The following is a 15,841-nucleotide window of genomic DNA, read 5'->3' on the forward strand; positions in this document are numbered from 1 at the left end:
GAAATGCTTAAAGAAACTTGTATATGGCATTGAGAAGGTGTTCCAAATATTCTAAATCATTGACAAGTAAGTTCAAATACTAGTCAGGGCAACAACTGTATCATGTTTTGAGTCTGGTTTCTGAGTGACCAATATTTTCCTATAATGGGGGGGGGGACTTTGACCACATTATCAGAAGGGGTCATACAGTGCTTGCATATCAGGACTATTTATGTAAAGCTACTCTACCAAGTTTGAGGTTTATAAAAAAAATTACACTGTAGATTCATTGGTATATATGTGCTACATGTATTTACAGTTATGTATTTACCACAGAGGTTTCCAATGCATGTAGTGATGGTAATGACAGTCCATGATGCTGGTTTGAAAACTTTAAAGAAATATACATTTGCTAAATGACTTCATCTTTGTGATATTTTTATATTATTATTAGAAATATACATTCAAGAACCCATGCATCGACCAGTTCCCATGACCATGTCAAATTGAGGCAGACTTTACATAGTAATATAATAGATATTTAATAAAAATGCCAAGAAGACTCAACTTAGTATTATTAATTGAAAGGAAGATTTATAATTAACATTATAAATTGTTGGACAGCAAAATGGAATTCTTTCAAAACTACAGACCCTAAATATTTTCTTTGATATGTCTAATAGTATGCATATACTCTTAAAATATGAATTCTGATTTGTCAAGAGCTGGATGGTGACCACTAAAACAAATGATTTTGTGCATATGAAATGATATTTAAAAAATTGTGTGTATATATAATACCTTGAAGGAAAGAAATGATGTGTATATAAAATAAATTGAAGAAAACCTCCCAGTATCTGTGAGATTTGAACCAGGTATCTCCAGCATGCTAATCCGATTATCTAACCACTACGCTGTCAGTGATTAGCATATGTATAGGATTATATTATATACTTAACATTACATCTCACAAAGTCATATTATGTCTTACGTTTTTATATGCAAATTCGACTGAAATCTACATGTAGTACATAAAACTACACTCTTTTGAGATGATACCTACTCCTACTGATCCCCAGTTAGGCCTAAAACATATCATAGCGTAACTGTTGAAAGTATGAGACTGTTTGAAACACGGGAGGGGGTGTCATCTGTACACAGTCGTCGTAAACAATGTTACATTGTAAAATACAACATTCGTTATTATTATTATGCTAGTAATAAAAACTATAGCCAATTTTGACTTATCAAATATGTAAATCACGGCATTTGAAATTACCAGAATGCGCCGACTTGGTGACATGCCAAAAGATATGTTGCTCGGTCTTCGTTGTCGGCTGCTCCACACACGGTCTATCTTCAGTGACGCCATATGCATCAATGTATTTCTGACACTCTCCGAAGGTAAATATATTCGTTTCCTTTAGATAAGGCTTGAGGGTAGATCACACTCTGTCGGAATATTGTCCTACACTGCATTAAGTTTTGGATCTGCCATATCTTAGCATGGTTGAAAACGCAGCACCCCTAGCGATCATCGAGGTTCAATTCAAGAACGATAACCGAAATTGCATTAAAATCGAAACATTCAGATAGGTTTTAAAAATGTTATATTGAAACTTTTAAAAAAACAACATTATTTCAGAGCATGCCTTTTTCATTTGTTTAATGTTCTATAATGATATATTTTCATACCCGCTTTACTGTTTTTAGATTTCAAAGAGATTATAAGTAGTGTTTTGTATAGATTTGCACTAAGGGTGCATTCTCCATGTTCATAATTATCTGTCCATCATTTTGGAACAAGGCGAAATAAATCAAAACTACTTTGTATATTTGTTAAACATATTACGGTGAGGTAGTTTGTTAAGTTTGGGTTCATATCGTGAACATGGATTTATCACAAAAAATGTGATTCTGTCTGATTTTTACGTCGAACCATACTTAATAAATAATATGTCAAGCTGGAACCTGAATTGTTTGGTGTTCACACTGGCTGGAAATGTCGCTCACGTTGCTGTTAAGATTCAACCGGGACAAAGTCGATAGTGGAGATGATAGCTGTGGAGAGTCTGTAAGCGGAGATTATAGCTGTGAAGAGTCTGTAAGCGGAGATGATAGCAGTGGTGAGTCAGAAACTCATGGAGACCGAAACACCCAGATGACGAATCCGAGACACGCCAAATGTGCAGATAGTACAACTCAGCGAGGGAAATTCCGTCAACTGAACGACAAGTGGTACAGTATCCATGCAAAGTGTTTCTTGTATTCTCTTTCTAGGGGATATTCCAAGGAGTGTATACTGTTTTCGCAACACCTGGAGCGAAATATTCCTGAAGTGAAGTTCGTGCGTTTGAGCCACCTATGGAACAATACCAGGCGCTTACAACGAACGAGTTTGCCGGAAAATTTCCATCATTCTCCATGCATAGGACGACGAGTCACAAGGCTGTGAATTTAGCATTTGAGCTTAAAGGGAAAGGCAACCCAAAAATTGTTTACATGATAAATGATAGGATTAATTATATGATAAAAATTTCCCATACTATTCTTTTGATATACAGCCTAGATAAGCTTCATTACTAATTTTAAAACGTTAAAAATTGATATTCCCGCCATCTATAGAGATTGCCATGATGCGGAACTCTTTTGTATTCAAGACCACAAAAATCAATAATTTTGACGTCACACCGCACATTTCAGTTTTGATGAGATTTTAAGATAATCAAAGATGTGCATGTGGTAGATTTTACGAATACATTGTAAATAGGTGGATGCCTTCCTGTCAAGCAGTTAATTACACTAATGCGAAGGGGAGATGTGAAAAAAGCCCCCCCCCCCCGAAATTTCTAAACCAACAAAGTTATTTGAAAAGAAAATACTATGTAAACTGGGGATCCATCATTTGCGTAATGACAAGTTGAGGTTTGAGACATGTGCATGTAGGAAGAAACGAGTACAAATATACATGTACCATCTGCCTGGTCTGCGACTCGACTGAACGTTTTCTTTTCTTATCTATACGGCTCCAAACTTAACTGTACGTGACTTGTCACGTTTACAGTGCAGCTGATGAAATAAACTGGAACCGACGGTGTGACGTAATAAATTAAACTTCAATGGCCGCTCTCTTAGCGGCGAGTAATTTGAAATATAAGATAGATTGAAGTTGAAATAAAAAATATGCTAGAGTTCCTCATTGACAATATCTTCGTGGTCTTTGGTGATCAGGACTGGGTTGCTCAAAACCTTGGTTAAGCTTAACCAGTGGTTAAATCCCTTGTCCACCGGTTAACTTTTAGCCAATGGTTAAATTCAGTTGCTCAAAAGTTAGCCAGTGGTTAAGTTGCCTAACCAGTGGTTAAGTTTTGGCCAAAGTTAGCCATTCTGCAGAGGTGGGTTAAGTCTTTTAACCAGTGGTTAAACATGGCTGCCCGTTTGCTGTTTGATGTTAACCTTGGCAGACGACACAAGAAAACAAGAGTTTACAGACATTTTAATCACGATTTCAATGACAGTGAATACAAAGAAAGGTATAGGTTTAGTAAAGAGTCAGTTAAGTTCATCACTGATCTACTAGAACCCGAGTTGTGCCGTCCAACATTGCGCTCATATTCCTTGTCAGCTCTCAGTCAGGTCGAGATGGCTCTACGATATTACGCTACAGGTGATAACATGAAAACTATAGGCGATACAATGGGTTTCCACAAGTCAAGTGTTTCTCGAAGTATCCAGGATGTATCCCAAGCCCTGACCGATTTGGCCTCACGTTTTATAAAGTGGCCATCCACAGAAGGAGAGAAGTCCAACATCAAGAAGGGCTTTTATGCCATTGCCAAATTCCCTGGTGTGATTGGTGCTATCGATGGTACCCACGTCCGCATCATGGGCCCCAGTGAGCATGAGCCCGTGTATGTGAACCGGAAAGGCTTCCATTCAATAAACACACAGGCCATATGTAATCATGAAGGTGATTATAGTTTATCCAAGTTTTTATCTTTCTTCAATATATTGTATTTAGTATTCCTAAAATAAATAATTAAATGTTCATGAGATAATGAAGACAGGTCATACATTTCATGATATTGAATTTGAATATCAATTATGTCATTCATAATAACTTTTGAAGTTAATATACCGGTATATCACCACTAAACATTGATATAAAAATTCATATTCACCAACATAATATTCAAAAATACACAATGACTCACATAAACCTTTAACAGTGGAGAAACACAGTCTATCCGTGTCGACAAATTGTAGGCCTATGAAAGAGAGAATAGTGTTTCCCACTTCCGGTAAAAAATGAGCTTTCACTCCAACTGTAAATCCCCCCCCACTTTACTTCACTTACTTATATATGTAAATACATAATTTGTCACATGTGTACTATATAGTTGGCGATAGTATCATCACTGAATAATTGCATTACTTGTATTTTCGGCACGTACATGTAGTAGCATCGTATGAGGAATGTTAACGTGCCTAAACCAGTGGCGGATTTAAGGGGGCGGGGCAAAATCTTTTGATTTCTTGAATTACTTCATTGGGAGAACTTAATTTTTTCCAAAAAAACCCTTAAAATGTGCGTCATTTTATTAAACTCACCTTATCAGAAATGATAGAAAATAGTACAAATGACTAATTAGGAGACATATTTGAAGCCTTATAAAATCTAGGGGGGTGGGTGGGTGGGGGGTGAATATTTCATCAACTTATACTGTCTAATTTTTGGGTGGGTGGGTGGGTGGGCTCCTTCATTACTGACATTACAATTTAGAACTTTCAAGCATATATTCTTGTTCTCATTCATACCTACTAGCAACTATAAAAAATAGTGGGTCACCCAATATACCTTTGTTTACATATGAAAAACCACATACGGTCATTATCAGTGGTGGCAGATTTTGAGAGGAGCCATGCAGTCCCCCTTACCCCTTTGGACACCCAAATTGGCTGAAAATTTTGGCTTGCACTTGACTTAATTTTATGCATATATATCATAATTACATAAATATATATTTTTAAAAAACAAAACAAAACAACAACAACAAAACCCAACTTTCTGTCCTGCTGGTAGTAAAATAATGAAACTTCATGCAAGCCCCACCTTTACTCCTTTTCCTTACTTACAGGCCGATTTATCAACATTGTTGCCAAGTGGCCAGGGTCCAACCATGATTCTTTTATTTTTCGAGAATCAAATATTGGAACATATTTCGAAGCGCATCATAAAGGGATTGATGTGGATGGACTACTGATTGGTGACAGTGGATATGCATGCAGCAAATATCTGGTGACTCCCTTTCTACGACCCACGACTGAGTAAGTGATTCAAGTTCCGGTGGGGGGGGGGGGGTTGTTAATTTAAGACCAAACCAGAATCAGATGCTGAGATTTCCTAATTCAAGAGAGGAAATGTTATGGAGTCAATTCCTCAATTCAAATTATCGATTTCATATTTCAATACAATTACCTCACCAGAAAAGTTGTATTTGTCGTCAAATGTATTATGTAGGTCTCAGATGAAATACAATGATGCACATACACACACAAGGGCAGTGATTGAGCGAAGTTTCGGGTGGCTGAAGCGACGATTTATGGTCCTTCATGGAGAAATTAGAGTATTTCGATATGCACATGCTATGTACTTTATTTGTTTGACAACTCTTCAATGATAAATCAAATTGTAAATAAAATTTACTATTTTTTCCAAATGCTTGCTTCACAAACTATTTGGAACTGCATTCAATTTCGAATTTATTTAAAAGTTGAGAGATCAATGTTTTAAATTAATTTACATTGTATTATGAAATTGTGCATTTTTACATGTTAGATTTTCATGTGTTCTCTTTTCTAGTGTAAACCGGATCGTGATGCAAAAATAATTGTAGCTTGTGCTGTGCTGCACAACATTGCTTTAGAGAGGAAAGATTGTATGGATGATTTGGAGTGTGAACATTCAGATGAGCCACATGTTTCAGATAATATTGTAGTGGAACCAAGAAACAACAATGTCAGACAGTTCATTGTTCAAAATTATTTTTAATTATAGTCAGTATAATTGCTACTTTTAACTCCACCCCCAAGTGAGGTATCCCATGGGCCTCATTGCTCACCTGATTCACCTTCAACCTGTCATTGTTTACCTGTTGTGATTTTCAAAAAACTTTTTTTCATCAATATTTATTCCCATAACATTTTTACCCCCATATTGTGCCCTTAACCTAGCCCCAGAGGATCACAACATAACTGAAAATGAATTCACATAACAAAGAGATCCAGCAACACCAATATGACTAACATATATATATACATGTGGACATTTTACAGACAAACAGATGACAGACAACATGATCAGAATAGCTTACTACAGGTGAATTTTACTGTGTGTCGAGCCACTTAATATACTACATCTCATTTTCTGTTGGCTTAGATGGTAATTCCATCTGCAGTTTTTTAATTTCTAATGCAACTTTTTCTTTCTGCAATATAATAAGTTCTTTCATTAGCAAGATCCTCTCCCTATCCTCTCTCAATACACTTTTCTGAAGATCTTGCAGACTTTCCTGACCAATTTTCCTCTTCTTTGTTTTACCTAAAAAAATCAATGTACATCAATCCAATAGTATACTTAGATGTTCATTAATTGTTTATATTTGAAATATGTTTTCGAGTTTCCAAATTTCGTTTTTGTTAAATATACTTATTACATTATGTAGTTTTTTTTTTATTATTGTATAATTCAAATTTGTTTTCACTTAATTCTTTGCAGTGAGACAATTTGATTTGCATTTTTTCACTATAAAATAATTTTGGGATACAGTGAACCATTTTTGTAAGTAGTGTTAGACTTGCACTATTGATGTCTTTAACATTAGACATTGCTTTATATACAATACCTGTTTCATTATTCTTTGAGCTGATCAAGGTCCCAGAACTTGATAATGTAACATCATATGTTACAGATGTCCCTAAAATAAAATTCAATTTTAAATACTGAATTATTTGACAGTTATAACCTTTGCTTTGCAATACATGCACACTTGAGAGCGCCCTTAGTAACCTCTCCCAATTGCCCCAGTGCTATAAATCTTTAACCTCCATTCTTACAGAAAAGTAAATATAGATCTGGTATTATGCACTACATTCATGTATTAAGTATTATGTATGTCATATGATCTTACATATTTATCATTGTTAAACTTACCTTCCAAATTTTCTGGGAGTTGAAGAATTGTCTCTGTACTACCTTGGCCTATGAATTTCAAATATTGCTAATTACTATATAAATATTGTTAATTTGTAATTATGTTTAATAATTTAATATATATATATATATATATATATATATATATATATATATATAGATGTACAATGTTTTTATTATATTTATATCACCATTGGTCTTGTTAAAATGTTATATGCTAAAATAAACTTGTTGTAAACATATTGCATTACCTTCAAAGGTGATTGTCTCTTCATTGATGGTTTGAAAACCTAGATTGTGTGAAATTGATAAAGAACATTTATTACCATCATAAAGAAACTTTTACATCATCAATGCATAACTTTACAAGCAATTGGTATGTTATAACAGAAACTGACAATAAACAAGAGAAATAGGTGAAGTCAATGGGAAGGAGTCACAAGTTTACATGTTTGAATCACCTATTTGTTGGCCCTTTTTCATGCTGTTCAAAGTTTAGGGGCCACAATAAGGGTCAATTGTTGAACACGTTTTAAAAATGTGCCCCCCCCACCCCCGCTTTCCTTTGTCAAAAGGAACAATTAAATTACTTATAACTCAAAAAAGCCATTTCAGAGTAAAAATCTTACCTGAACTCTCAGCTTTCTCTAACATACATGTAGGTATAGCTGGTACTTCTGGATTAAATAAAAAACAAAAGTGTGTAAATAACAAAACATTTAAATATCTGATTGAAATATATTTCGTGTGTATGTTTCTAAATTAAATTTACACGAAGTACTATATTTGAACATTGTTCGTTGGGATATTGTAGTTTATACATTATAGGAAATTATGATACTAGGTGCAAAACACTCATGGGGCGAAAAAAGAAGTTTCCGTGACCTTCACATTGCTAATGCATCAAGTACGATTACTCGGCAGCAGTCGGTTATATGGACTGTAAATTTCAGTTTTAAAATTAGATAGGATGTACGTGTATGGAATATACTTCAACTGTTGTTAATGATGAGTTTTTTCCTGAATATTATCAGTGAATTACAACTCTGAAGTTCGGTCTATCGTCGGATAGCCCATGGAAGACATGTATTGCAGACGAACACAAGTTACGAATTTCCTCTGCCATAGTTACTCAATGTTCTTGGATAATGTTCTTGGGCAAATTACAAAAGAGTGGTTAAGCGAATAATAATCTTACCTTGGATTACGAGGCCTCCGACCTCAACTCCTCCCCCGATCCCAATAAAGTTGGGGGAATCGTGGTGGATATCTAAGAGTTTTTGCGACACCGGATCAATTGGCTGAGGAGGCGGACCGCCCCCGGTTTTGACACGGTGAGTCTTCTGGAGGTGTTTCTCCACTTTTGCCTTCGAGCAGGCCTTTCTATATTTTTCCTTTACCTGGTCTATCGAACGCACTACCCCCGACCCTCTGGAATTGACAGCGTCCGTAATATGTCGCCACACAGCAGCTTTTTTAGCATTAGTAACTTGGTTTGTCTGTTTAGACTTGAGCAAACTTAAATGTTCTTCAACTAGTTCCACTAGAAATAGTGTCTCCTCTGGTGAGAAATTCTCACTTCGTTTTTTGTTTGTATTGGTAGCCATTATTGTTTACATATACAGACGACAGATGTTGCATTGTGGGATACTAACCACTGGTTAAAGTACTAAACCGTTGGTTAGTAAGTCCTAGGGCTAAACTCACTTTGAGCAACATAATTTTGACCAGTGTTTAGATACCCAGTGGATAGTAAATTTACCCACTGGTTAGCTTAACCAGTGGTTAAATTTAACCAAGGTTTTGAGCAACTGGGTCCAGGTCTTCCAACAGTCTGTTGGAATTCCCATGGGCACGAATTGTGCTCCTTTGTTAGCTGACCTGTTTTTATATTCATATGAAGCAGAATTTATTCAAAAACTTCTGCGTGAGAAGAAACAATCTCTCGCTGTGACCTTCAATTCGACTTTTAGATATATCGATGACGTTTTGTCTATTAACAATGATAGCTTTCATTCATATGTCGATTTGATATATCCCTGTGAGCTCGAAATAAAGGACACCACAGAGTCGTCCACTTCTGCTTCATACTTAGATATTTTATTGAAAGTAGACATTAACGGCAAACTAACAACTCAACTGTATGACAAACGGGATGATTTCAGCTTCTCCATCGTCAACTTCCCACATTTATGTAGCAATATTCCATTATCACCTGCATATGGTGTTTATATATCTCAACTGATTCGATATGCAAGAGCTTGTTCTGGGTATACTCAGTTTTTAAATCGAGGTAAGCTACTGACAAACAAGTTGATGGTACAGGGATTTCAACAGTCTCGATTGAAGTCAGCATTTCGCAAATTCTATGGTCGTTATAACGATCTAGTTCGTTAATACAACCTCGCATGGGGTCAAATGCTGTCTGACGTGTTTCATACCGATTGTTAAGCCGTTCTTGGCACACTGATTTGACTGAGGATAACTCCGTTTACCTGATCAGGATATGGGGCTCACGGCGGGTGTGACCGGTCAACAGGGGATGCTTACTCCTCCTAGGCACCTGATCCCAGCTCTGGTGTGTCCAGGGGTCCGTGTTTGCCCAACTATCTATTTTGTATTGCTTGTAGGAGTTATGAGATTGATCACTGTTCGTTATCTTCACCTTGCATTAATATTGATCTAATTGTTAAGCAAGGATTTTTGTTGTTAAAGACTGTCATATACGATATCAGTAAATAATACTTTATTCATAAAGGCAACAATGTGGTTAGGGTTGCCTTTCTCTTTAAAGGCACTGTAATGTTTAAAAAAAAAACCCAACAAAAAACAGGAATCAACAACATCAATGATGAAATTAAGAAGAGAAGGTGGATATTTACAGGACATATACTAAGAATGGATAACACCAGGCATGTAAAAAGAGCACTGAAGTGGACACCGGCTGGCAAGAGGAAACCAGGAAGGTCAAAGGGTACATGGAAGAGGACACTTGAAAGGGAGATGAAAGAGTTGGGATACAGTTGGGGTGAATTAGAAAGAAACGCAAAGGACATAGCTGGTTGGCGGACCCTGTTGGAAGCCTTATGTGTTACCTAACACGAAGAATTAGTAATGTTGTAGATTGTATTGTCATTTTGTGTATATCGTGTGTATCATACATGCATATATAGTCTATTTTTGGTATGTATATACGAAGTCAGTGACGTCACACGGAGGAAATTTAGTTTACCGGAAGCTTGAATCAGTTGTTAATTTGTGTATTCTTACTTTCACTATTTTGTGTTTTTCTTTTACGTAGATTTTTGTAAGAATGGTGTACATGTATCTATTAGATTTTTTTTCAAGAGGTCTTTACTCGAGCGACTCTAGGCTATCGTCCTAATTGATCAGTTCTAGATCAGCAACATTTGTTCAATCAATTTAATTTATTTTGTCAATTCAATGTTCGTTGAAAAATCTGTGTTTACATTTGAAGTCTAAAGATACTCGCCTTTCATTTAGCTCGATTATTGTGTAATGATTTTCCATCTGTCATTAACAATCTATTTGCACGTTATCTAACCTGAGCATCAGACAAAGACTTGTGTTAATACTGAGTGACAGACTGTGAAAATCACTTAGTGTGTGTGTTTGTCTGTGCAGGTTTGTGAAAACAATATTGGCTTTCAAAAGCAAATGCACGGCGATTTTCATTTTTTGTATTCCAGCCATTTTAAATGGTGAGAATATTCATCAAAGTTTTATTGATAGTTGATATTTTGTGCAGTTGTCAATTGTTGAATGTCAAAGGCGTTTTCGCTATACAATGGCATGATTATGTTAGAGTTTTTTAAAATGCTTTTCATAAAGCAACTTAGTTCTTAGTATATCTGATCCAGACATCTCGGTGTGTAAGGTTTAAGGAACAAAGGAGACGGATTTCACAACACTACATCGAAATAAGCTGTTACCATTCAATCATAGTCAAAGGTATAGGGCTCACGGTGGTGTGGACGGTCGACAGGGGTGCTTACTCCTCCTAGACACCTGATCCTACCTCTGGTATAACCAGGGCTCCGTGTTTGCCCAACTCTTTATTTTGTATTGCTTATAGGAGTTATGAGATCGACCACTTTTCGTTCTCTTCACCTTTTATTCTTCAGCAGTGCAGCAGTTTCCGAGAGTCTTTAAGAAGCTTGCTATCATCAATGATATCTTGTACAAATCCTCTGGATTTGGTCTTGACTGACAAGGACGTCAACTGGACACTCGGGCTCGGATGTGTTTACTGCAATTAATTACAGGTGTATCCACTCTTTTCATCCACCGCAATAATATGGTGGCGTATTCATTTTTACTTATGAATCAATAATTACTTGAACTAAAGACTCGAACAGTAGAAAAAAGTCAGACACAGTGAAATCTTCTCTAGGAGAAAATGTTTTCAACTCATCGTACAACTTAGCATCGATTTAAGTTTTATTGATTACCTTATGCCGGTTGGAATTTGGAATCAGAAAATTAAAGTCCATCAGCACAAAACATTTTGACAGCCTAATCAGAATCTGAATCCACAACTACACGCTTTCTTCTGAAAGGAGCATTGATATTGATATTGGTTGAGCAATAATTTAATGACGAGTGTGTGAAGAGAGATCCCAAGTGGTTTTTGTAGGTGGATATGGGCTTGGATAGACTTTCGTTTTCCACACATGCAAGTCTCATGGACATTGGAGGCAATTGTTTCACCTGAGACACATATAGGGGCAGTAGACGTTAGCAGAGTGAATGTGGAGGTAGACCTTGTGGGCTGGATTTCTGTGAACTGGCATAATGTACCGGATGACATAGATGTACTCGACAGCATTTTCGATATGAGGAATTTGTGTGCGGTAGTTGTTCAAGGAATGTGTATTTTGTCTCCGGTCACATACACCTGGATATTATCAGGGACATTGCAATGTGTTATTTTTTGTACACGAGCTTTGCGGACACCAGTGTTCGTCAATCAAGGTAAGTTGCAGGCTAGTTGTGTATTAATTATTACGCCATGGGATATATGAAATATAAACGTCACGTGATATGAAAGATTTTAAAATCATCAAAGATGTGCATGTGGTAGATTTTACGAATACATTGTAAATAGGTGGATGCCTTCCTGTCAAGCAGTTAATTACACTAATGCGAAGGGGAGATGTGAAAAAAGCCCCCCCCCCCCCGGAAATTTCTGAACCAACAAAGTTATTTGCAAAGAAAATACTATGTAAACTGTGGATCCATCATTTGCGTAATAACAAGTTGAGGTTTGAGACATGTACATGTAGGAAGAAACGAGTACAAATGTACCATCTGCCTGGTCTGCGACTCGACTGAACGTCTTCTTTTCTTAAATTCTTCTTGCGAAAGAACGGACTCAAATCTATACGGTTCCAAACTTAACTGTACGTGACTTGTCACGTTTACAGTGCAGCTGATGAAATAAACTGGAACCGACGGTGTGACGTAATAAATTAAACTTCAATGGCCGCTCTCTTAGCGGCGGGTAATTTGAAATATAAGATAGATTAATATTGATCTAATTGTTAAGCAAGGATTTTTGTTGTTAAAGACTGTCATATACGATATCGTTAAATAATACTTTATTCATAAAGGCAACAATGTGGTTAGGGTTGCCTTTCCCTTTAAAGGCACTGTAATGTTTAAAAAAAACAACAACAAAAAACAGGAATGAACAACATCAATGATGAAATTAAGAAGAGAAGGTGGAGATTTACAGGACATATACTAAGAATGGATAACACCAGACATGTACAAAGAGCACTGAAGTGGACACCAGCTGGCAAGAGGAAACCAGGAAGGCCAAAGGGTACATGGAGGAGGACGCTTGAAAGGGAGATGAAAGAGTTGGGATACGGTTGGGGTGAATTAGAAAGAAAGGCAAAGGACATAGCTGGTTGGCGGACCCTGTTGGAAGCCTTATACAAGGTGAAAATAACGAACAGTGATCAATCTCATAACTCCTACAAGCAATACAAAATAGATAGTTGGGCAAACACGGACCCCTGGACACACCAGAGCTGGGATCAGGTGCCTAGGAGGAGTAAGCATCCCCTGTTGACCGGTCACACCCGCCGTGAGCCCCATATCCTGATCAGGTAAACGGAGTTATCCTCAGTCAAATCAGTGTGCCAAGAACGGCTTAACAATCGGTATGAAACACGTCAGACAGCATTTGACCCCATGCGAGGTTGTATTGACGAACTAGATCGTTATAACGACCATAGAATTTGCGAAATGCTGACTTCAATCGAGACTGTTGAAATCCCTGTACCATCAACTTGTTTGTCAGTAGCTTACCTCGATTTAAAAACTGAGTATACCCAGAACAAGCTCTTGCATATCGAATCAGTTGAGATATATAAACACCATATGCAGGTGATAATGGAATATTGCTACATAAATGTGGGAAGTTGACGATGGAGAAGCTGAAATCATCCCGTTTGTCATACAGTTGAGTTGTTAGTTTGCCGTTAATGTCTACTTTCAATAAAATATCTAAGTATGAAGCAGAAGTGGACGACTCTGTGGTGTCCTTTATTTCGAGCTCACAGGGATATATCAAATCGACATATGAATGAAAGCTATCATTGTTAATAGACAAAACGTCATCGATATATCTATAAGTCGAATTGAAGGTCACAGTGAGAGATTTCTTTTCTCACGTAGAAGTTTTTGAATAAATTCTGCTTCATATGAATATAAAAACAGGTCAGCTAACAAAGGAGCACAATTCGTGCCCATGGGCATTCCAACAGACTGTTGGAAGACCTGATCACCAAAGACCACGAAGATATTGTCAATGAGGAACTCTAGCATATTTTTTATTTCAACTTCAGAGTACTTGTGCGTATGTTACCGACCTTGAACCAATATATGTTATAATTATATTTTTCTAGTGTTTACAATTAGGTGCATAACACAATCTAATAAAACCGTGAACATCACACTGATAGTTCCTTGCTCCACGTGCTCTTTAAGATTTGTCAAAACCATCGTCTTACAAGGAAACCTCGAATAAAACACACTTCATTCATTTGCAACTTTTAAGTATAAGGAAGTCCGCTCCTGACTGGATCTGTAAGAAACTATGCATCCATTTAAGAGAGGGTCCAATCCAGAAACCAAAATCGAGGTCCACTACGGCGCGTTTATTGTGGAAACTACCATATTCCAATCCTGCACATAACCAAATGTTTAAGTCAAGATATTTATGTAACTTAGACAATTTAAAGAACAAACTACAGCAGATAAAGTTTTCATCATCGTCAACTTCGATAATTGAATTTACAGTTGTGCATGTACTCGAGTAAGAATTACAACAACCAATCAACTTTGTGATATCTCCCTGGTCAGGCAGTGTTTTAAATTTTAAAAGATCGTAATCTAATAAGTCAGTAAACAAAGAGTTTTAAGAGGCTACCTTTGTTTCGAACTGCCTTCTGCCAGTTTGTTTTGTCCAATCCTGCACATGATCATAACAGTGTCAATTGTTCTTTCCGGGTTATACTAGGTCATCAGTATCCATTGCTTGTCGTAAGATGCGACAAAATGGGGCAGTTCTTTGGATGAAATCACAAAAACCGTGGTCCTTTGTCATAGTGGGTGTGGTATAATAAAGATCCCTCCCTGCTTAATGACCATAAGCGGTTATCATAGATCTAAATATTGCAGCCCTTCACCATCATTGGTGACGTCTCCATACGAGTGAAAGATTCTCGAAAGGGACGTTCAACAATATACAATAAATGGATCGTGCTTTCATGGTTTTCTCCATGAAAAGTTACCAAACAGACCGAGAAAGGCTCTGGAGCATTTAATTATATTTCGGCATATGCAAGCTGAAGTCTTTCCACAACTGCCTTGACCAATTATCATAAAAATATGGCCTCTTTGGCCAGGTGCAACGCCTTGGACTTCGCCCATCTTTGTGATTAATGCTATTCTTTTTTTTTTCGTGTGGCCAATTGTTGATGGTATTTGCAATAGGGCAATTGGAAGATTTCGTCTCGGGTTAGATAGTTGATTTCGATAATATAGATTCTGATCAGGATATAGGGCTCACAGCGGGTGTGACCGGTCGACAGGGGATGCTTACTTCTCCTAGTCACCTGATCCCACCTCTGATGTGTCTAGCTCCGCGCACTCGTGACAGAAGGACCGCCCATCTATTTGATATGAATATTACTCGGATGCTAGAAGATAACCATTACATACCTATGACCAGTACGATGACAATATATATCTCAGATACATGTATCATTTGTCACACTTGACTGATTGTTTATTTTGACTTGAACTGTGCTCATTTTCGACAGTAATGCTTTTGGAATAATAACACAAGAAGAAATATTATAAAACGCTAAACAAATAAACGTATTGAAATGTAGAAAATTTAAAAACTTTGGATAATTTAGCCGAAATTTCTGAAATTGGATTTCGCACGTTTGTACTTGTTGGCTTGCATTTTAAGGTTACATATCATACATTTGTAGTAAACGTAAAAATGTATATGTGGCCTCAAACAATGAAATGAAGATAACATTGATCAATTTCATTGATCCCATTAAGAATAATGGCTTGTATTTGCAAATTAAATCATTATCACGA

The 15,841-nt window shown here is 36.7% G+C and overlaps 2 protein-coding genes across 2 annotated transcripts; one reads left to right on the forward strand and one right to left on the reverse strand.

Moving 5' to 3' along the window:
* Window positions 1–3,405: 3,405 nt before the first annotated feature.
* On the forward strand, window positions 3,406–6,031 carry LOC125652790 (putative nuclease HARBI1). The gene is made up of 4 exons (XM_048882190.2): window positions 3,406–3,949; window positions 5,118–5,307; window positions 5,501–5,606; window positions 5,843–6,031. The coding sequence occupies exons 1-4, from the start codon at window positions 3,406–3,408 to the stop codon at window positions 6,029–6,031; spliced, it is 1,029 nt and encodes a 342-aa protein (XP_048738147.2).
* Window positions 6,008–8,799, reverse strand: LOC125652791 (uncharacterized). The gene is made up of 6 exons (XM_048882191.2): window positions 8,391–8,799; window positions 7,822–7,869; window positions 7,444–7,482; window positions 7,193–7,240; window positions 6,885–6,956; window positions 6,008–6,580 (listed from the first exon to the last, which is right to left on the reverse strand). The coding sequence occupies exons 1-6, from the start codon at window positions 8,797–8,799 to the stop codon at window positions 6,393–6,395; spliced, it is 804 nt and encodes a 267-aa protein (XP_048738148.2). The 3' UTR covers window positions 6,008–6,392.
* Window positions 8,800–15,841: the final 7,042 nt, after the last annotated feature.

Source organism: Ostrea edulis, chromosome 8 (assembly GCF_947568905.1).
Source record: "Ostrea edulis chromosome 8, xbOstEdul1.1, whole genome shotgun sequence".
In the NCBI taxonomy this organism is placed as follows: domain Eukaryota; kingdom Metazoa; phylum Mollusca; class Bivalvia; order Ostreida; family Ostreidae; genus Ostrea; species Ostrea edulis.